Raw genomic sequence first — 24,383 nt, forward strand, 5'->3', positions numbered from 1 at the left:
CAAAGTTCAAAGGCTATGAAAAATTATGTGATGTAGTTAAAATATTAATCAAGTGAACAGAAATGAGTTTTTTTAATCTCAGAAAACAGCAAAAGTAAAATAGCTTGGATTTTTACTTCCTATATTTGATTAATTTCACATAAAAGGAGTCAGGACTTAGTCTCCTGGATTGATCTTCCCTTTGCAAGTTTATTGGCCTCAACTATCAGTCCGTATTTTATGACATTCATGACATTTCTGTAATATATAAATTAAGAAAAAAATGCTTAAAAATAAGTATAAGAGAGAAGAAAAATATGCCTTTAGTACATCATTAAGCATTATCGAGTAGAAATAATGGACTGGTATAATTTTAAACATTCTTGATAAAGATTACTGATAGAAATGCCCCAATGATAAAATTAACTAGAAGATACACATGGGGAAAAAAGTTTAAATACCATAAGTCTATCCATTCCAACACAGACAAAAAAGAGGTTTCCTTTTATCTGGCATCTTTAATCAATAGGAAGTGCCTATCTAAAAAAAAACTGTATTGAAAAGAATTTGGAGTCAAGCCCTAGCTCAGCAGAAAAAGTGCCACAATTGATTAGCAATGTCTGTCCTGAATGAGCACTAAGAAAGCAACAGCACATGGAGCACATATTTGCCATTCCTGATTTTGTATACAATTGTTTATCAGAAGCATATTCCCTGAAATAAGATCTGATTAAAATTAGAGGCTAAATGCTGCAATGATCCAAAAGGACATTTGATTCTAGGTTCTATCTCTTCCAATGCATTCATACAGTTCCACATTTCTACAATCACGGAGGATAAATTTTTATCTCATAGCAGTTAAAAAATAATGCATTTTACTACTAAGGAATTATGGCAGTACAGGGGTGAGAAGATCCAATTCATCATCTTTTTGTGCAAAAGTTAACTGAATCCAAATAACAATTTTGGAATGAACAATTAAATCAGGGGTAATGCATGTTATGCTTGCTTCCTGGGTGACACTGAGATGTTCTTTAGTCTTGCTTTTGTTACTTCAGATGTGAAAGGATACCTTAACCTAACTGTATTTTAAGTGAAAGAATAAATAGAAAATGAGTACACATAAATCCCCAAGAACTATTGTTAAGTATGCTTTAAATGGGGTTAAATTTTTTTTTTGGTGGGAGGGGTAGGGGTGGCTAGGGGTACTGGAGATTGAACCCAGGAGCACTTTACCACTGAGATATAACCCAGTCTTTTTATTTTTCATTTTGAGATAGAGTCTCACTAAGTTGCTGAGGCTAACCTCAAACTTATGATCCTCAGGCTCCTAAATTGCTAGGATTACAGGTATGTGCCACTGAGCCTGGCTTTAAAAGCTTTTGAAATCATCTTCTCTGCTTAAGTAGTACAAATGACATACATACCTATGAAACAAAAAGTTTCATTGAAGTTCTATCATGAAAAATTACTAATACTTTTACCTCGCCAAGAGAAATGTAGAACTTTTTCAGAACCAGGAGATTGTCTTCTTCATCATGAGGAGGCGGTGGAGTAGGCAGTTTTCTCATGATCCAAGGAGAAGTATCTGCACCAAGTGTGAAAGTCATACCTGACTGGCTCCATCTTACTTGTGAGACTAATTTGGCTAACCTGAAATGCAGAAATCATGAATTTTGAAATAACTTTCAAATATGGTAGAATTCAGGAAATAGAAACCCCTAAAATTTCATTTTATGTATTCTTCTCCTCGTAGCTCTGCAGGATGATTCTCTTAAGCTCTGCTAAAACCAATGGCTTATTTACCAAACCACTCATTACTTAATATTTTTCTATTCTAATTTATTTTATTTTAAAAATGGTTGTTCTAAGCAAAAGTAAAATTTTAGTATAATTTCAGAATGCTTAGGTATTTATAGTTTAAAAGTTAGGGAACATAAAGGAAAATCTTGGCCCTATATTGACATGCTATTTTTTATTTATTTTTTTTTCTTTTTCTTTTCTTTTTTTTTTTTTGGTTCCAGGGAGTTCAATTTTCTATTTTTATTTAGATAGGGCCTCACTGATTTGCTTAGTGCCTCACTTTTTGCTGAGACTGGCTTTGAACTCATGATCCTCCTATCTCAGCCTCCAGAGCTGCTGGGATTATAGACGTGCGCCACTATGCCTGGATGACATGCTATCTTTTTAATGTCACACTAACATTCATTTGTAAGCACCCACACATAAATACCATTATCACCATAGATAATTTTAAAAGTATAATGATCAAAGAAGTATAATTGAAGTACATTGGTTAAGTGATGTTTCTGTGAAATCTCTTTGGAAAAGTTAAGCAATTTTTGTCAGTGGTCTCTCACTCTTATTCTATAGCAGGTGGATCCAACTCCATTGGAGTCAAAGGCATACCATTTTACTAAGAAATCACAGAAAAAAATGACTTTAGTTGAAAAAGTAGGCATTTAAAAATAGGTATACAACAATAATAGATATATGAAACTCTAATACCTGTATTCAAAGTAGCAATCACTTTCTAGAAATGCTGGAAGTCTTTGTTTTTTGATCCACTTAATACCTTGTTCACGATTGAGACACTATTAGGAGAAAGTGAAAAAACGGTGTCAAAAAAAGTCACCTTTTAGGAAAACTGAGGCCTAATCATGAGAGCAATACTGATCTCCTGCTGTCACTAGGCACTCCACTCCTACCTCTCTGTACAAGAGAGAGCAATGACCCTGAGCCACAAATGTGAGGCAACTTCTTGCGTATAGTACCTCTTTCATTCTCTCAAAAACCCTGTATCAACTATTATCTCCATTTTATAAATTAACTAGTTGAATCCAGGAAAGTTAAGTAACTTATTGGAGGAGGAGGAAGAGGAAAGAGAAAAAAAGAAAAGTCAGTCAATTTTAATATTTCTACTATCATAAAATAGGTTACGATAATCATAAACAAATCCAGGCCTGGTGGCATACATCTGTAATCCTAGTGACCTGGCCAAGGCAGGAGAATCTCAAGTTCAAGTTCAAGGCGTCAGTAATTTAGCGAGACCTTATCTCAAAATAATATAAAAAGGGGTAGGGATATAGCTCAGTGGCAGAGTGCCCCCTGGGTTCAATCCCCAGTACTACTACTACTACTACTAATAATAATAATAATAATAATAGTAGTAGTAGTAGTAGCAATTATCATCATTATCAGAAACAGAAAAAGAACCACCAAGGAAACAATAAAGGCCACTGTAGTGTAAAATTTTTTTTGTTAAATATTAAACACTCCCAGGCACTTTCCTAGAGATATCAAGGCTGTATTGTGGTGCCACAGTGCAGGATTCTGTGGGTGCCCACATACACACCCAACTCAGGAGATGTTTCCACAGAGCATGTCCTGCACTCTCTGACCTAAAGCATGACTAGCTAGGTTGTGGAAGGGAAGAGGGGACAAGTTTATATATTAGACCACAGGATGCAATCTGAGGGATAAAAGGAGGAAGGCTGGAGGAGCAGGCTGGGGCCTGACTGTGAATAGTCTTAATTAACATTAAAGAGTTTAGATTTTACCTTGAGGTTGTGAAGGCAATACAAAATTACTGAGGAGTTTTTAAGCTGCTATTCATCCTGAAAAACCTACTCACTATTGATTTTAATTTTTCTTTATTCACTTTTTTCACAATTCTAAAGAATGTCAGTACTTCAACAAATGCCACCAAAAAGTAAAACCACCAATAAAACACACATCTCAGTGACATATTCGTGTCTGCATTTGTGTGGCTTTCATGGACCATTTGCTACAACCTAGTTTTGCTGTGACAGTAGCATTAGATGTCAACACAGACCATTACTAACTCCATGAGGAAAGTGATTGACCACGGTAGTGCTACTGGCATCATGAACATCCGATGTTCATGAGAATGCACATGTGCTCAATCAACATTGCTGACATTTGGCACAAAGTCATTAGGCTCTCGTGAATGGAAAACTTGGCACACAATGGTCTCCTCCTGTTCAGCAAAAACATTCACTTGGTTTCATCAAACACTATCTTCTGGGCAACAAAAGAATAGAAGAAAACTATGGAAACAGCCAGCACCTGAATAGTATAGCACCTTACTGCCTGCCTGCCTTGTGGCTTACAGTGAGATCTAAAAGAAATTTGGATCTTGCAGTTAGGAAGACTCCAAAGATGCTACAAACTGACAATCCTTCAGGATGCTGAAGTCTTCATTAGCAGTACATTCAGTGGGTTAAAAAAAATGCCAAGTCAGGGCTATGGCACACGCCTGTAATTCCAGTGGCTTGGGAGGCTGATACAGGAGGATTGCAAGTTCAGAGCCAGCTTCAGGCACACAAGGCGCTTAGAAATTCAGTGAGACCCTGTCTCTAAAAAAATACAAAATAGGGCTGGGGATGTAGCTCAATGGTCGAGTGCCCCTGAGTTCAATTCCCCTCAAAAATGCCAAACTGTGTATAAAGAGCAATATAAACCCTTTAGGAATTCTATAAGGTTGTCAGATTAGTTAGTTCATCCAAAACCAAACTGCCTAATAATTAACTAAAAAATTGTTTACCTGCATATTTCCACCTTTTACAAAATATGGGCATCTATTTGACCCAAAAAGAAAAGTTTGAAAAAATAAAATTGATTTTTATAACCATCCTGGTAGATGTCAAGTGACATCTGGTAGTTTGGATTACATTTTCTGTATGACTAAAGATTGTTGAATATCTTTTCATGTGCTCATTGGACATTTATATCTTCTTTGAAAAAATGTCCATTCAAATTCTAGTTGGACTTTTAAATTGTCTTTTTTAAATCTCCCTTCTTATTGTTAGGTTGTAAGAGTCCTTTATAAAATCTACATACAAATTTTCATAAAATATGTAATCTGTAAACATTTTCTGCAGTTGTATAGGTTGTCTTTATTGGTAATCTTTTTTAGAGCATAATTTATTTTAAAGTTTTTGAGCGGGTGGTACTGGAGATTGAATCCAGGACCTTGCACATACTACACAAGTGCTCTGCCACTGAGCTACATCCCCAGCCCTTTTAATTTTTTTTTTTTTATTTGAGACAGGATTTCACTAAGTTGCCCAGGTTAACCTTAAACTTGCAATACTCCTTCGTCAGTCTCCTGAATAGCTGAGATTACAGCTGTGTGCCACCACACCTGGCTAAAAATTTTAAAATTTGATGAAGTCCAATTCATTTATTTTTTTCTTTTGTCACTTGTGCTTTCCCCATCATATCTAAAAAAAAAAAACAACAACAACAAAACAAAACAATGCTTAATCCAAGATAATAAAGATTTATGCCCATGATATCTTCTAAAACATGATAAAAATTATCTTTTTTTATTTTTGCATTGCTGAATTCAATTTGCCTACCTTTTTTTTGAGGATTTTTGTGTCCACATTCATGAGAGATATTTGTCTGTCATTTTTTTGTTTGTTTTGTGGTAGTGGGTATTGAACCCAGAGTTGCACTACCACTGACCTAAATGCCCGGCTCTTTTTATTCTGAGACAGCTTCTCCCTAAATTGCCGATGCTGGCTTCAATCTTGTGATCCTCCTGCCTTGGCCTCCCAAGTTACTAGGACTAAAGGCTAGTACCACCATACCCAGTTGTTTGTGGGTTTTTTTTTTCTTTTCCTTGAATTTTCTTTAGTGATAGCATCAGAATAATGTTAGCCTCATAAAATTGAAATGGAAATTGATCTCTCCTTTTTTTTTGGAAATTTTCATGAATTTGGTATTATCTCATTCATTACAACACTCATTACTAAATGTTTGATAGAATTTATCAGTGCAGCTGCTAGGACTGGAATTTTCTTTGGGGGAAGATTTTTAACTGCAGATCCAATTCCTTTAACACAGGGCTACTCAGATGATATGTTTTAAAAATGTTTTTATTAGTGCATTGTAGTTATATGTAATATTGGGGTTCATTTTGACTTAATCATACACGTGTGGAATATGTGCTCCATTTTAGTCCTAGTACTTCCTCTTTCCCTCCCCTTCACCCTTCTCCTTATTCTCCTTCCTTTACTCTACTGATCTTCCTTCAATTTATTTGTTATTCTTTAATTGGTGCTTTATAGACATATATAAAATCAGAAATCACTGTAGTATATTCACATAGCATAATTTAGCCAATTTCATTCTGCAGTTCCTCCCTTTTCCAGTCCTGCTCCCTCCCCCTCTTTTATTCAGATTATCTTCATCCCCTTCAGTGAGCATCCATAATTTGTGTCTTTTGAAGAATATAGCCATTTAATTTAAATGATTGAGTTTATGTAAAGTTGTTTGTAAAATTCTCTTATTTTTCTTTGAACATCTATAAGGTTTGTAATGATATCCTTTCTTTCATTTCTGATAGTAGTCATTTATCTTTTGTCTTTTCATTTTTTATCATCTAGCTAAATGATTATCAATTTCATTGATTTGTTTCCCAAAGAAGAAGAATTCATTTTCATTTGATTTTCTCTCTTTAATTTAATTGATTTTCTCTGTTCAACTTAATTGATTTTGTCCTTTACTTTGGATTTGATTTTATTTCACTAGTATCCTATAGTGGAAGGTGGATCATGATTTGAGTTTAGTATTTTCTATTATAAATACTTGATGCTATAAATTTCTTTCCACAGACTAATATAGCTGCATCCTCCAAATTGTGATATGCTGGATTTTGATTTTCACACTCAATTCAACACAGTTTCTCATTTCCCTTGAGATGTTTTGTTTAATTACTTAAATATTTGTGGAGATTTTCCAGATATTTTTGTTATTAATTTATAGTTTAATTCTGGGTTAGAGAACATATTTTGCATGCTTTCAAATCTTTTAAGTTTGTTGAAATTTGTTTCGAGGCCCAGAATGTGGTCCATTTTGGTAAATAGTACAAGTGTACTTTAAAAAAAATGTGTACCTGCTACTATAGGGTAAAATTTTCATAAATATTAACTACATTGTCTTGATTGTCAGTGTCATACAGAACTTCATGTCCTTACAGATCTCCTACCTTTTCTATTGATTACTGAGAGAGCATAGTTTTCATCTCCTACTGTAACTATGGACTTGTCTGGTTCCTCTTTCAGTTCTGTCAGCTTCTGTACTGTATATTCTGAAGTCCTCTTGTAAGGTGGATACATATTGTGGATTGCCAAGCTTTCTTTGTGAACTGACCCCTTTATCATGATGGAACATTCCTCTTTTTCTTTTTTTTTTTAATAATTGATTTTTTAATGTAGATGGACACAATACATTTTTATTTATTTATATATTTTCATGTGGTGCTGAGGATTGAACCCAGTGCCTTACATGTGTGAGGCAAGTGCTCTACCACTGAGCTACAGCCCAGCCCCACATGCCTCTTCTTCCATAGCGAGATTCCTTGTTCTGAAATCTACTTTGTCTAGTATTAATATAACCACACTCGCTTTCTTTTAATTAGTAATTTTATGGTATACCTTTTCTATCCTTTTTTTTTTCTAATCTAGTTATGTCTTATATTTAAGGTTGATTTCTTGTAGACAAAAAATAGCTGTTTTTCTTTTTTATCCCATTTGACTCTGACTTTTTGTTTTAAAGATGGACACACAATATCTTTGTTTATTAATTTATTTTTTACGTGGTGCTCAGGCTCAAACCCAGTGCCTCACACGTGTGAGGCAAGTGCTCTACGACTGAGCTACAGGCCCAGCCCCTGACTCTGACTTTTAATTGCGGTGCTTTGGCCACTTAAATTTCATGTAATTATTGATGTTTAGTATTTATTCACTAGTAATTATTGTTGCTAATAAATACCATAGGCACATCAAGTAAAAAATCTTTTTTAACAAACAACTGATAACATTTAGACTTTAGGGGTAGGGGTTGTGGCTCAGTGGTAGAGCACTTGCCTAGCACGCATGAGGCACTGGGTTCAATCCTCAGCACAACATAAAAATAAAATAAAGGTACTGTGTTCACCTACAACTAAAAAATATGTATTTTTAAAAATTTAGACTTTATTTCCTCGTTTTGGCTTCAAAACAATGCCTTAATGTAGGTATTAATATTAGCATTTAATTTGATAAAGTTAACAGGAAAGATAGAATATATATCTCAATTTAGTAACTGAAGAATTAAAAAACTTTAAGGCTGGAATAGAGCTATGTCTGAAGTGTTAGACCTATTTTAGCCTAGTTCTGTCAAATAAAAATAGTATTGTTAAACATTCATTATTACTGTCATTTGATCCACAGAACAAACCTAAGCACTAGGTAGTGAATGCATGACAGATGGTGAAAATGAGGTTCATCAAAGTGAGTTGTTGAAGGACACAGACCTGGTAAATGAACAACCCATGTCAGAACCCAGAATTTTGACCTCATGCTAAGAAGACAAAAACTAGAGGCGGTTAATAGAATTTAAGACCCGGGAGGTCAAAGCCACCTGCAGCAACTTGAGGATCAAAAGTTTTAACTACTAATTGCTTAATGGTATTGGTTTAAAACCCAAGTGAAGTAAATTCTCCATATAAACTCACATTTCCTACAAAGCAACTAATCTACATAGTAAAGAATATACATTTATATTGCCACAAAATAACCTGATAATAAGTATTCCAAGTAAATTATGTTAACCTTCTTAGTTGATAAACAGCAACAAAATTGCTAAATTGACCACTAGCTATGCACAGATGATATAGTGCATAACGAATACTATGTGTATGTACAACAATAAATACAGTTAGATTTCAGAAAGGGAGGTCTAAAGAACTATAATTTATTCTCACCAAACACTTTCTCTTTCAAGATATAAACTCAGATATGCTTTCTTACCATAATATTGTAGTTGACATTAATAGTCTCATCTTCACTGGGGACACTCATGTGAATGGGTTTAACATCATTCTTTCCTTTCCTTACTACATCATAGATGGGATTTCGAGGTTGCTGACTTTGTAGAATTTTTTTCAGTTGCTTTTCCAGAAGTTGTGGAGCATCGTTAATCACTTCAAAAACTCCAAAATCCACATTAAATCTTATTGCCTCTGAAAATGTCTGCAATATAAATGTGTGGAAATTTTTTAAAAAATTTAAACCCAGAAACTGTCTTTAAGAAGACTTGGTGTTTATACATATGCGTGTGCACTTAGTTTTGTGTTCTTAATCATCTCCTTCTCCCATTAGGAGCTTGGAAATCCCTTGGCTAGAGATGAGGGGATCCACCAAGTCCTTCCTTACCAGTGACTTGAGATAAGTGACAGGGTATGATGTGGTAGAAGTTCCCTTTGTATAAACATTTTATTTTTGTTATTCTTTGAAACTAAAGAAAAATGAAGCAATCTCATCCTCTAAGAAGGGGGTGGATTCGCAGGGAAGAATGAGTAAAGGAAGAAGAAATAAGGCTCCCATTATCTCTTTTATCCCCAGGAGCCATGAAAGCTAACAATCTCCCATTTCTAAAAGAGAAAATTAAGGACAATATGTTCTTCATTAAAATTATTTCAACACCATTCCTCTCTCTGTAACCAAAAAAAAAAAAAAGTGAAAGAGAATAACACTGTTGAGCTTTTCTCAATAACTACTAAATGCTGACAGCTTTTATTTAAAGTTAGCTAGTTAATATACAATAGTCATGAGTCTTTGAAAGCCAACTTGACAATAAATAGCTCTATGACTTTGGGTAAATCATTAAACATATTGGGTTCTTTATTTCCATAAAAAGTGAATTGGTGCATTAGTCAAGTCTTGTCCCATTTTGCTGTCTAAATCCAGAGACAGGTCCCTTGTTCATGATATTCATTTATTTTAAGGTACCTTCAATAAATTGACTACTCATTTTTTTTTCTAGTTCCGAGTATCCACAGAATATGCAGTTAGCCAAATAGTAGAAAACATTAAACTCTTCCCCATGGATCAGTGAGTGTCCTAAGTACAGCATTAATTCTTATAAGTTTTACTAAGGAATTGCAGGATACACTAGTTATACCTTAATAAATGACAAAATGTCATTGGAAAATTGGAGCTAAAAAAATATATGTATATGTGTATGTGTTTACATTTATATAGAGATGTAAAATAATATCATGTTTCTAAAGTCTGACTGTCTTCCCTTCTAAGGAATTTAAAGTTCATGAACAGGGCTGGGGTTGTGGCTCAGTGGTAGAGCACTTGCCTGGCATGTGTGAGGACTGGGTTTGATCCTTAGCACCACATAAAAATAAATAAAATAACGGTACTGTGTTCATCTACCACTAAAAAAAAAAAAAAAAGAATTAAATGTTTAAGAAATAAATGAAGTACATGATGAACAAACAGAGCTCAAGAAGATTATTGGTCCACGGTCCAAAAAGCTTCAAAGCCAAGCCTTACCTCCAAAATGACAAGCCTGGCTCAATGAATAAGTATGAATAAATTGTGTATTAGAATGTGTATAAGTATGTGTATAAGAATGCATTGATAAGTATATATATTTTTTGTTGGTTGCCTAGCATCTTTCAAATATGGAGATTCAAACAGGCACCACTTATCTGAATGTGAAATATTATTCCTGAATTATGCTATTAATTGACTGAAGAGATAAAAGAGTGCTGATATCATAGACTGGATTTATCTAGCTAGAGAAGGAAATGAATTAAACTCAGTAGTAAAGGGACATCACAGATCATCGGGATGAGAGAAATGGAAGAGGAAATGTGAAAGACCTGGAAAATATTTTTTCCTAGGTCCGAATATCCACAGAACAAGTGAATCAGCTTGACCTTTGTTGTTTTCCTTTCTTTTTTCTGCTTTCTACCCTCAGATCTGGTAGCAGAACACAAAGCTATGATGGTTTAAAGTACAGACTGCCAACTAGTCAGGTCAATAGATAAAGAAAAAAATTCTACTAATCAAGTAAAAAAAAAATGCTCAAGTAAAAAGCATTAGAGGAACTGTGGCACTCTGAGCCCTTCAGTAACCAATCTTACTTAGCAGTACTAAATAGTTAAGGTACAGTGGCAGAAATAACAGGGGAGATAAAAATCTACTGTTCACTGGCCATCTACCCTGTGCAGGTATGTGATGGACACCTTCACAGCACTCCAAGTCCTTCCACATTCCTGAGATAGGTCTTTACAGAAAACTAATGCTCAAGATGGCTAAGTGATATGATAACCCATAGATTCAGACCCATAAAGTGATAGCTCAGTGCTTTGGAAATAAGCCTGTCTGGTTCCAAAGAACCTTTCTTTACTGCATTGCTTCACAGACAATAAAACTAACACGTCCTGACCACTTTTTCAACGCCAGGCACTGTGCTAAGTAATAACCCTAGATAGTTAAGAGGATTCCCAGTGTTTGAATTCCAAAGCCTATGCCTCCCTTTACTTTGGGATTACTAGTAAAGGCACAGAAGCATGAAGCAACATGGTGGGTGTGGGTGACTTGAAGCAGTTCAACACAGTTGGAAAAGAACTAGAATGGCGAGAGGTAGAAAAGTTTAAGGAATAGAGGAAAGAGACCTGAGGCACATAAGGTAGATAGGACCAGATCATAAACGTCTTTGCATGCTATTTTAAGAAGTAAAGCCCTTTTTTTGATCCTCTGGGAAATAAGGAGGCATGACTAAATCCTAAGTAGGGCAGTAACACAGTTACTAATGGTTTGTGTTTTAGTAAGTTTTCTGAGGTAGCAATCTGGAGGATGTACTGTCTCCTTGCCAGCTCATGAGCCAGGAAGCTAGACTGCTTCCACCAGATGACAGAGTGACTGTTGTAACAACTAGGTTTAGGGTAGTAATTATTAACTGTCCAGTACAAAGCAAAACTATGGCTGAGAAAGGTTAAATGACCCCTTCATGGTGTATCAGCAAGTTCTATAAGTTCTACAGAACTCTGGATTGATAATTATGAAACAGATTTAACCGAGGGAATTTTAATTAGGCCTTAGGGTGAGTGCTGCAGACCAGCTCACTCAGGATCTATTCCAAATTCCTGAAATGCTAGGCCTGGGAACCTAAAACCTATATTTTCAGGACTTCATGCAAGTATGGATTCATGTGTGATTCAGATTTTACTACTTATATGCTCTTAAGGTTTGGATATGAGGTGTTCTAAGTTGTTCTTGGTGTTTTGGTCACAGTGATGAAAAGCTAACTAAAAAATAAATTGGTACTAAGAAGGGGGGCATTGTTGCTGTGACTAAATTGGTGGTTCAGAAGTCTTTGGAAATGTTTTGTGGGAGGAGTTTGGAAAAGTTCAGAGATGCAGGCTGGAGAAACCTGAGAATGTTGGAATGGTGGAGCATGATGGGTGATTCTAGTGGAGCTCAGAAGACCAAAATGTACATAGGAATGTAGATAATAAAAATTGTGTTCATGACATTTCAGAAAACAAGGGTTATATTGGGAATTGAACTAAAGGCTGTTTGTGTTACATTCTGGCAAAGAAGTTGACCTACATTTTTTCCCATGTCCTGAGACTTTCTGTGAGGTTTAATCTAAAGGTGATGGGCAATTAATATGGTTGGGAAAATTTCAAGGCAGCACAGCATTTAGGCAGTGGCATGAATAATGATGGATTCATTTAGCCAGGTTTACTGGGACCAGAAAACAGAAGGATTTTTAAAACTTGCAGTTTGGCCAGAAAGTGCACGTAAAAGTAGGGCCAAGGATGCTGTGCTTGTTAAAGAGATTACAGCCACTAAAGGGATGCTAAATACTTTGCATAGAAACAATGGAAAAATGCCTTGAGGGCATCCTTGGCCATACACATCACAGGTTCAAGGGTATAAAAGTAAAATAAGACCGTGGGAGCATCCTGCTTGCACGGGGGACCTAGGAAGTTGTTTCACTGTGCTCAGCCACTCAGGCACTCAGAGGCAGCTGCAGTTATGATCCTAGGGGCCCAATTACCACTCAAGCTGGCAGCAGACCTTAGCATTGTCCATGTGGTGCTAGTTCTTCAGGAATGCAGAATACTGGAGTTAGGGGTCATGGAGGCTTCCATTGAGATTTCGAGGGAAAGCCTGGGAGGCTAGGCAAAGTGTAGCAAGGCTGAAATCCCTATGGGCTGCCCCTGAAAGGGTAATACATGAAGTTGTGAAGGTGAAACTTAAGTGAGAATGGAGACCCCAGGAATTAAGAGGTGCCAGTAATGTAGACTGTCTGCTGAGAAAAACTGTGGCTACAGAGAAAGCCAAGCTAAACAGAGAGGCCATGAGTGCTGAAGCCAGAAAGGCTGAAGAGGCAGGGCTGCCCAAGCCCTTTGGAGAACACATCTCTTTACCATGTGCACCAGACATCAGATGTGGAGCTACTGAACTTTTTTGCCCAGCTGGGTTTCAGTCTTGGTTTGATCCCATCCCTTTTTTGTATGCTCCTATTCCTCTCCTTTGGAAAGGGAATGTTCACTCTGTGTCATTGTATACTGGATATATGTCACTTGCTTTTTATTTTTATAGTGGCTCATAGCCAAGAGTTTGCCTTGAGTCTCAGATGAGACTTTGGATTTGGACTTTTAAGTCATGCTGGAACTATTGCCTATGGAGACTCTTGGAGTTGTTCTAAAGGTATTTTGCAATGTGAGATAGACAATAGCTTCTGGGGGCCAGGGGTGGAGTATTATGGTTTGGATATGAGGTGTCCCCAAAGGCTCCAGTGTTAATGTGGGAATATTTAGAAGTGAAATTATTGGATTGAGGGCTGTAACTAAATCAGTCCATCCTAGTTTGAATGGACTAGCTGGGTGGTAACTGTAGGCAGATGGAGCATGTCTGGAGGAGGTGGATCACTAGTGGCATGCCTGGAAGGGTGCTTCTTCTCTGTGATCCCTCCCTGCTCCTCTCTGCTACCTGGCTGCCTTGAGCTGAGCAGCTTTTTCTGCTGTGCCTCCTCCCATGATGTGCAGCCTCACCTTGGGTCTGGAGGAAAAGAGTCAGCCATTTATGAACTGAAACCTCTGAAACAGTGAGCTCCAAATAAACTTTCCCACCTCTAAGTTGTTCTCATCGGGAACTTACTTGGTCACAGTATGGGAAGCTAACTAACACATATGGGCTCACAAAAATATCTGAATACTGAGCCTAGGTAAGTGGTGAAAGAGGAGAGGTATATATCCATTCTTAGAGAGAAAAACTAAAGCATGTAGTGGTTTTGTGTTTTTTTTTTTTTTTTGGCAAATTCCAAAAGGGAAATATGTCCAAAAGGACAATATTAGAATTTTATGTCTGGTTTAGTTATTGTTCTTTAAAAAAGATTTGACTAAACCAGAAACTATCCAGAGAAGAAAAAGCAGAATGATTAAATGGAAGAAATGTTGGGCAAACTACTTTGCCTTTCTGAAACATCATAAAAGGGGAGGAGGGACTTCAAATGGATAATCCCCAGGTGCCTTCCACATCTGATACTCTGTCAGTCCAAGATGACTGTCCATGATAAAAAGATTCTGTATCTTCTCTTCTCTAGCAGTATCACCCAACTCCACCATTCTTTTAATTCATTCATTTATTCAATAAGTATTTATTGAATCCTTGTTAAATAAAATATGATGGATGATATATTGCTATATTGAAGAAACCAATATAGAGCATCCTCCACAAAACTCTAAAATGACATGGTTTATACCTCAGAGCACACACAGTCTAACAGAGGAAGAAAGATGAGTAAATGCACTAGATAAAGACCCACTCTCCAAGCCAGCATGTAAGGTGAAATCATATTTAGTCAAAATTACCCCCCTGAAATCTTTGAAAGCACCCATAAAATATAATGTTACCTTAAACACTGTTCTCAAATTGATCAGTTTTCCTCTGTTCAGTTAAGAACAAGATAAGGTGGAATGTTTGGGTTTAAAACTCATGTTGTGCAAAAATGTTATGTTTAACACTAGACTTGCCCTTGGCAGGAGATGATTACGCTATCAAGAGGAAGGAAGAACGATACCCATGAGGGAATGGCAGATTCTCCTCTTCCATCTCACATCCTCTCCAGGACACACATTCATAAATTGGCACAACACTCAAGCTTATTCTCAATCTTTAAATCATCCATGCTGCCTCTGCTAAGCATGAACAGTTCAATTTGCACAGTAATGCATTATAATGCAATACCACTTTAAAACATAGAAAGCACAACTGAAGCAATGCAGAGTGGTGTGGTGGCACATAAGGATTCATTTAGCTATCTTTTGAAACTAAGGAAGAGGTGTGGAGAAAGTGGGATGCTAGAGTTGGGTCCTGAAGAAAGAATGGACATTCCTTAGTAGACGAGAGGGAAGGAAATTTGACAAAAGGTGGAGCCAATGCATCCAAATACAGGAGCACAGAACAACAGGCACCTCTTGTGAACCGCAAGCAGGTGACATTGTGGAAGTTTAGTATGTGAGGGGAGAACACCAGGAGAGAAGTCTGGAGAGGAAGACAGGGGACTAGCTCATTGAGGAGCTGCACTGTGGTTCTCTGAGAGAGGTCCCTTGACCAGCAGCATCAGCATCACCTAGGAAACATAAGAAATGCAAATTCTGGGGCTTCTCCCTAAAATTGGAAACTGGGATGGGGCCCAGCATTCTTAGCTTTAAGAAGCTCTTGGGTAATTCTAATGCACACCCAAGCTTAAAAACCATTGCTTTAGAATGACAAGACACTACTGAGGAGTTTTTAGCTGAACAGAGGCAGATTTCAGGTTAAGACAAACTCCAAAGCCAACTATCTGTTCCCTCATGCTGTCACCTGTACTCACCTACGTGAGGGTGCCTGCTGTCTATGTTCTGTACACAGGAGAAAGAACTCTGTGCTTCATTATCACTCAAATTCTTATTTCTGCTTAAAAAGAATCTCTCCCATGTATCATGTCCTTTGTTTTTACCATTTCCAAGCATGTCTACAAAACTCCCAAAGTTAGTTAAGTATGTGACCATAAAGGATACACAGGTTAGGGGGGATAGAAATGAATGATATGGGAAACATTTTCCCAAAAAACTGACTAGGCTGATTAAGAACACTCAGTTTTTAATCATATGACAGGAAAAATCTTCAGTTTGAACCTCAAACTCGATCCTCCACAAGCTGTTACAGACTGCCCTTTTCCTTACTTAATTTCTTATTTCAAGGGTATCATTTTCCAAATGTTCTAAAATGAATTGACCTGAAGGTGGTGAAAGCTAACTTTGTAGTACTAGTCATCCATGTGCGAAAAATATTTTCACAGAAAAAGCAAGTGCATGAAAATATTTTTACCACAATAAATTGCTGGTTCCACATTTCTTTGAAAAGAAGAGGAGGAAAAAAAAAACCTGTGAATAATTAGCAATGTGCTTAAACTGCCAGCCCAGCACCACTGAAACTTACCGGGTGCCAAATTATTTAGCTGAACAGTATTTAAATTAAAAACTAATGACTAGGTTAATTTAATACATGTTCATGTCTGCTCCAACTCTGTCTCTACTAATTGAGCTCCAAAGCTATATTTTAAACATGCATCCTAGTCAGTGAATAAAAAACATCTGACTACTTGAATATAACAAGTCAGTTCCCAATCACAACTTATTTTAATCTAAATTTTATTGTCATTTTAGATGTTTAGCTATAAACTGTTTACTGGAGATTCACCAATCAGATGAAAGGAATAATGTGTCACATAAGACGTACAGAAAATATCCTTAGTTAATAAAGTGATTTACATTAGGTAACATGTTTTATGTTGGAGCTACAAGGTTTATCAAAACACCCACAGGTATAAACACTGAACTAAGCAATTGTCAAAGCTCCATCAACACCTTGAAAAAATAATCTCTGAGCATTTAAATTTTGGCAAGGGGATACCAAGCCCTCTACCCCCTTACAGACTACTCAGTCTCCAAATCTATATTTTCTGTTTCTCTAAGTCCCCTTCAACTAACAATCCATCTAGCATATAACTCCTCCATAAAGCTGCAAGAAATTATAATAGTTTACAGATTAAAAAAAAAGTGTGGAGAATCAGTCCAAAAAAAGAAGTTATGGTACAATTCCAAAAGCTCATAGCTAAGCATGGTCTGGCAAACACATGACATACCTTGCAAAGAGGGTATAGACCAGGCTACCCCTTCAGCTTCTGCAAACCATAAATGTCACAAACATTTGAAACCACCCACAGAGGACCAACCTAAATCTATGTGGGCTCGTCAACTCAATCCCACAACAGTCACTGAGCATAAAACACACAAAACAAAACCAAAAGGAAAAAATGTTTTCACACTATAGCACAGAAGAAAACTTAATAAGCAAACACTTGTCCATAAAGAGTTGACAGCAGGAAAAAAAAAAAAAAACAACCTCCCAGACACCAAATGAAAACAATATCTGAATGTGAACTTGGCACAAGAACAAACAGAATGAAGTTATGAAAGCTAGGATTTGGAAAGTGCCATAATCATTTATAACAGCGGCAACTGTCCTGGATTCCCCTCATCAAAAAATAACATGGAGGCAGGCTACCAGCCATCGATTTCTGGATCTTACAATGTGGTCCCAAGGGTGCAATGTTGTAATGGAAAGAAATAGTATAGGAGCCAGAAAGCCTGATTCCTAGGTCCATTTTTGCCAAAATCCAGCTATGGGACTTTGGGCTTGTTAGTACAGATGTAGAAGAACTCTTAGAAATCTAGATGACTGAACGGCCCTATAATATGTATCTACACTCTCAGGCTTATTTCTGTAGTGGTTTTGGGTGGGAGGTGGGGATGGAGACCAGGGAAGCAGGAGTAATCCTTTACTTGTTTATTTCAAGGATCTTATATAGAAGATGAGGAAATAAAAACAGAATCATCTTCAAGAAGTTTTGGGAGACACAATAAAAAGAGACCTATATCTTTGTCCCCAAGAAATTTACAATGTAGCTCCTGAGATAAAATGAGCAGAGAAGAAATTGATCAAAATTTCTTTGGTTGTGTAAGTCCAGTCTTCCACCATAGATAGATAGAAACAGATAGATAATCTCCCCTATGCAATATTCTATAAGATGACTTCCTGACTTTCATGTAAATACCTCTAATCACATGGAATTTACTCCTACATAAGACAGCCCTATTTCATTGTTTGAAAATAAACCTGAAAATTAGATTCCCTTATAAATGAGGCCTTGGTCATATCCTCTAATGTCACAGAATATGTTAATCCCTCTTCCTCAATCAGATCTTCAAATATTTGATGACTACTCCATCCCACCCCAACCACCCAGTCCTAAGCCAGGTTAAACATGCACACTTCTTTCAACCCTTCCTCATCTGACACAGTTTCCAGAGTGTTCATGGGCTGGGTCTCCCTGAGTCTGGTTTGGCAGAGCAGCCCTTAACATATGGCACCAAGAATGGAACACAATATTCCAAATGTGGTCTCACGATTCAACCCTATTATGAGTGCCTTCTATGCTCCCAGACTAATGTTTTTCTTGATCTTGACTATACTTCTATTAATGTACTCCAAAAATATATTATTTTGTTTATTTTAGTTCATTTCATACTATGTACCAGAATAAAAATGAGACCAGAGTCTGTTATTCAAATGATCATTTTATTTCTCTGATGCCAGTTCTGTAGACATCATAATGCAGCAGGAGAATCAAAAGGTTTTGAGCCATGTGGTCCTAGACGGACCTTTGTCATTTACCAGCTGAGTGACCTTAAACTGGAAAAACACTGATTCTCTTGCAACTTTTCACACAAGTCTCTGATAAAAATAATTTTTAAAAGGCAAAGTTGATGACAGATTTGTGTGGCACACAAGATTATTCTCCAGATTGGCAATGATCTGCCAATCCAACCAAAGTGGTTGCCTGTTAGGTTTCAGGAATGGAAGAAGAGATGATCTAATTAGTGAAAAGAAAGAAAAGAGAAGCACTAGTCCTTAATATACACTACCTCACTTCTTTTTTTAAAAAAAATATTTTTTAAGATGGACACAATATCTTTATTTATATTATTCATTTTTATGTGGTGCTGAGGATTGAACCCAGTGCCTCCACTCTACCACTGAGCTATAACCCCAGCTCCACATTCCCTCACTTCTTAATAATCTTATAAAAGGCAAGTATATTGTTTTTACAGATAAATAAGTAAAGGAATTGAGTGATGTTTCTAAGATCACACCAGTAATGAGTAGAAAGACCACACTCAAACACACTTTGGTCTCACTCCTGTCACTAACAATTACATGGTAAGAATGGAGCATAAGAAAATATATGGCCAAGGTGGGTGGGTGGGTTAGAGGAGCAGAAAACAGTGTGCAGAGTGGCATCAATAATATACACTAGAGCAGAGCCAGAAAGATTGAGCCAAATTATCATGGGTCTTGAATTCCATACTAAAGAATGTCGAGTTCAATCTGGTTATAGTTAGTGAACCAGTTCAAATATTTGAAAACTAATTTCACAGATAATGATAAGGACTTTGGGGACAAATAAAGCAATGTAAGTGGTGTGTGTGTTGGGGATATTATTTTAGAATTGGTAGGGAAGGCTTTCTGAACAGAAGTGATTTAAGTCAGGGAGAAAGTGATATAGATACCTTAGGGAAGAGTGTTCCAGGCTGAAAGACCCTGAAAATATTTGGCATATTCATATTTGAGATACATGGAGAAGGCTACTTAAGCTCAAAAAGAATTATCCAAGGAAAAAGGATAGGAAATAAAGCTCAAGAGATGGCAAGAACCAAATCATACTGGATTCTGGATTTTATTCGTAGTTAATGAGAAGCCTCTAAAACAGGGTTTTGAGCAGATCAGGAAGTAACATGATTCAATTTATTATTTTTAAAACACTTTATTGAAATCCTAACTCACTGAATTTATGATTCCTTAAAATACCAGTTCATAACGATCCTAAAAAAGAGATTAGTTTGGCACATTGATTCTCAGTAAACCCATGCTGGCTTCTAATTCTTAGCTAAGTGCTCATAAACTAAACATCACTAATCTGGTCTAGAATTTTGCCAGGCACTTGGTTTAAGAATCTATCACTCCTTCTCCTCCCTATCCCCAAATTCTTTTTGCAACTGTGTGACATTTTCCCTTCCCTTGTCTTGTGATGTGAAGAATGGGTAATTGACAGGTTGACCGTGTGATATTGCCTATAGTGCAAAAGAAGGTACAGGGGGAGGGGGCAGTAAAAACAGGGGATTTGGAAATAGAAAAGAGGCCAGCCTGAAACACATGAAGGTTTCAAATTTATGAATGTCTACTGGGGAGGGATGAAAAACATGACTACACAGAGTTCAACAGAAATCACACTCTATTATTTCACCCAAAGCCTGGAAGAAAACATACAAAAATGGTAATGTTTATTTTGACTGAATGGCAGGATTATGGATGAATTTTTCTCATATTTTTGATAAAATTTCTATATTATTGTTATATTACTTGTATAATTTTAAATAGATTTTTTTAAAAAAAGAAAGTTAAGCAGGGGAATTTATTTTTTGGAGCAAGAAAAAGTTGGGATAATCACAAATCTTGAAACTTAAATGTTCAGAAACTAAAGTTAGACTTACAGAAATTTTTCTATTTAAAATTCTATAAAAATACAAAATTTGTTATATATGTAGAGACCTTGATCACATGTATTCTAATATGTAAAATTATATGCATTAGAAATATATAATTACAGAGGCTGGAGAAACAGTGGAGATTGAAAGCACAAAAGAAAATTTACAAATTCTAAAAGAACCAAATTCTGGCAATTTTGTGACACTATTGTATTTTTTTAAATAATGTGTAACAAGATGATGAAAGGTAGACTATCAAATCCTGAAGTGTCACTCAAGTCTGTTCCTGGAAAGAGAGAAGGTACTTTGGTGTCTCTAACTCTTCCATAATGGTTCCAGAGATCCAGCTGAACCAAGTGCAGGAGAGAACACAGATGATTTGGGTGGGAAAAATCACAAAACAGCCATGGATGTATAAATAGATACATACCCAAATACAAGAACTAATCTCAGCAATAAAGTACTAGATAGGACTGAGTAGTACATTCTCCTCAAAAGATACTCTCAGTGGTTTGATTTAAGAGATTTAACATTTTATGGTCCACTCCCTTTAAAATTATTTTGAACTTCTTTATATTCCAAATTTTCCCTGGTAAGAGTTTAAATGAAAAAAGTATTCATGCTTTTTATAACGTATAAGGAAAATCTTTCTTTATCTAACTTTCTTTTAACTGCTATTCCACACAATAATATTAAACTTTCTATGAACCCTCATTTTGTTTCCCAAACCACTTCTAACTTAACTTTATTGGTCACTGCTAAGACTGAAACTCTAATAACCAGCACCCACCTATGTTACACCAAGAGTATCCCAAGTCTTATTTATTATGGATAGAAAACACTTGTTGTCTTGTACGTAAATTCCACTTTCATATCTGACCACAAGGATGAAAATAATTGCCTGGAGTAAAACATTTGAGTTTCTTGAGTTTTTGATATTCTGTCCTTATCATCTCTGTTCAAAGCCTAACATAATGCCAAATACAACTGTCATATTTTATACAGAATACTCTTTGATGCTTAGGAGAACTCCAGCTTTCTTCAATAAGAATAATTTCTAAATATGACTCAAACCCAAATGGTTAACTCTATAAAGATAATTCAGTGATTACAATATTTTCCTTTTATAATATATTCAATAGAACATAATAATGTACTCACTGGCAGGCTTAGGAATTCATTAAAGTAGTCCACAAGGAAGCCATCTGTTGCCAAAAAATCTTCCTTCAAAAACATAAGAACACAATATTCTGATTATGTGAAGATGTTTTAAAACATGCCCATATTATTCTCTAATTCTGCTATCAATTTATTTTTATACATATCTTCAGATCTTTTTTAGTCAGTCAACAGTGAATCCTCACCCCAAACATAACACAGTGCTACACAATCTCTGGAAGGCAGGAATAACAAAAACAGAATGGAACATACAAGACTTTGCTGCTGTACTAAGCTCAAAACAGAATGCATGAAAAAAGTAGTGCAATGCTTAAAAGAATAGACAAATACAAAATAATTCCACCACCCAGGACATTTCCCATAGACTTATTAAAATCCATATATTTCATAAAAATAAAGCAGTCAATAAAGTCCGAAGCAGTGTTTGGGGTTAAAAGCCAATCTAGAAGGTAAATTTCTTAAATTTCCCAGTAGAAGCACTAAACCAAGTGAAGAAAATGTTCTCTGTCTGCCTCTCAGAGATATGGTTTTTGTAATTTGGGTTCTGCTTCATTTTTTTCAATTTTTAAAATTTTTTATATTCTGCTTCCTTTTTGCATGAGGAAACTTTGACAATGCACATGTTCTCAGCATAAGGATTGTATACATTTTTCCATTACTATATCATCCACCAACATAGCCACTTTTAAAACTGGCAAAATTGAAATGCCACCGCCAAGAACAAAATTTCTCTTCCAAATCATAAAATACCTTATTTTATAAGTCATTGTTTCCTTTGTGTCAAAAGCACATCATGGCACACTCTGTTGAACAGTACATGTGTTTATTTTGTTATCCATAATTATATTTTAATTTTGCAAATATAACATGAAAATTGACAATATAACACAATGCTATTATTTTCAGATGACTAATGACTTTCCTTTTATATAATGCTGGCCAATTTTTTAAAAAAATTACTGCAGTGTAGTGTGATCCAGACGATTACAATGGTATATTTACAACTACTTTGGAAAACAGGTGTTCATGGTAATTTCTTTAACTCTAGTATTAGAAGAGAGTTATGAACAATCACAGGACTTATCAGGGAATTTACTAGAAATTTCAACTGGTTAAAACAACAACAAACCAAGGAGTTAATAAATATAACACATTCAAAGTGGTACCTTAGTAGTATATGCAAATAAGTTCTGATTGACAAAGGTCTAATAAAGCAGAACAAGACAAGTATTATTTTGGGGGAAGCTATAAGGCTAATAACTTTTACCTTTCAAAGTTACCTTAATTTCCTAGGACTATAGTTAAGTAGCTTGTTTCTGCTTACTCTTATGAGAAAACATCTGAATTCAATAAATGTTTTTAGTATCTCCAAGGTAAATGGTGTTGTGTTAGAAAAAGAGTAGCCAAATTTTGCAGTACTAGGCCACATGATCAAAAATCCAGAGATGGAAGGATGTGTAATTTAAATTAACAATAGTAGTGGAGTATATTCCCTTGTTAGTTTTTCTCAGTTATGCACTTGATTTTTAATTTTTAGCTGTACTATAGAATACATATTTCATAGAGCCTGGGGGACCTAATATTGCCAGGATTTTGACTAGCCAAATTGCTAGAATTTCTAGACAATCCTTGGCCTTCAATATTCACCTCCACATGCCTCACACTTCTAAAAGACTCTAACTCAATGAACTATATGATGAGGTACTCATTTTGTTATTGTTTTTTTTTTCCTTAATGTATTTTAGACACAAAAACTTTCATGAAATAAGAGTACAAATAAATTACTAGGAAATGAAATGAAGCACTTACATTGCAATTCCAATTTTTATTGCCAAATTCAATAGTTATAAACATATTTTGTCAAATGCCACCAAGATTCTAAACAATTGTGATTTCTGAGCTCATCTTGCCACAGATGGCCAAGACTTCTTAGGTGGCACTAGTAGCCCTGCTCTAACCCCATGGAGATTCAGCATTTCCTGGCAGTCACAACCTTCAGTTTGTACTTACAGGCAACTGTAGAAATGTTAGGTGTTATTCCAATACATAAAAATCTATATTTCTTTTCTGAAGTTGTAACTTAACATCTATTGATACTAAACACCGGCAGATCTGTTGATATGGGGCAGTTCGGCCATGGGAAATCAGCGCAGACTGCTTGATCCTCCCACAGCACTTCAGTGGGAAGGCCTGCACTTCTCTAAATACATGAGCACATTTCCCACTGCAGTTACCAGTTAAATGTGTTCAAATGTCCTGTCACATCAGCAGGTAGTCTTGCAAACCAATGAAGAGCTGATAAACCTTCTTCTCCCAAAGTCTTTAATTACCAAAGAAAGAAAGAAAGCCTTGATCTGAAGCAGCAGCAGCTCAGTTATTCTCTATTATTTTCTTTTTTTCCCTATGAACCAGTTACTAATTTTTTTAAATTTTTTATTTGTTTTAATTAGTTATACATGACAGTAGAATGCATTTGTATATTTTTATACATATATAAATGGTATATAATTTCTCATTTTTCTGAGTATACATATTGTAGAATCACCTTGGTCATATAGTCACATACCTACATAGAGTAATAATGTCTGTTTCATTCTACTATCTTTCTTATCCCTACATCCCCTGCCTTCCCCTCTTTTCACTTCCCTCTACCTAATCTAAGGTAATACTATTCTTTTTTTTTTTTTTTTGGCATTACAATTCTTTATGCACATACACACCACAATTTTTGCATCTCTGTTTGTAT

At 35.8% G+C, this 24,383-nt stretch overlaps 1 protein-coding gene across 4 annotated transcripts in view; it reads right to left on the bottom strand.

The window, feature by feature from the left end:
- The window catches only part of Rgs22 (regulator of G protein signaling 22), a 113,585-nt gene that overhangs the window by 80,731 nt on the left and 8,471 nt on the right, over positions 1-24,383 (bottom strand). For all 4 annotated transcript variants that reach the window (XM_048801918.1, XM_048801919.1, XM_048801920.1 and 1 more), the window contains exons 3-6: positions 21,620-21,682; positions 8,802-9,023; positions 2,488-2,573; positions 1,464-1,632 (exon numbers count right to left, since the gene is read on the bottom strand). In XM_048801918.1, coding sequence (XP_048657875.1) covers positions 1,464-1,632; positions 2,488-2,573; positions 8,802-9,023; positions 21,620-21,682 — 540 coding nt within the window. The remainder of the gene's footprint in view (positions 1-1,463; positions 1,633-2,487; positions 2,574-8,801; positions 9,024-21,619; positions 21,683-24,383) is intronic.

Source organism: Marmota marmota, unplaced genomic scaffold (genome assembly GCF_001458135.2).
Source record: "Marmota marmota marmota unplaced genomic scaffold, marMar, whole genome shotgun sequence".
In the NCBI taxonomy this organism is placed as follows: Eukaryota; Metazoa; Chordata; class Mammalia; order Rodentia; family Sciuridae; genus Marmota; species Marmota marmota.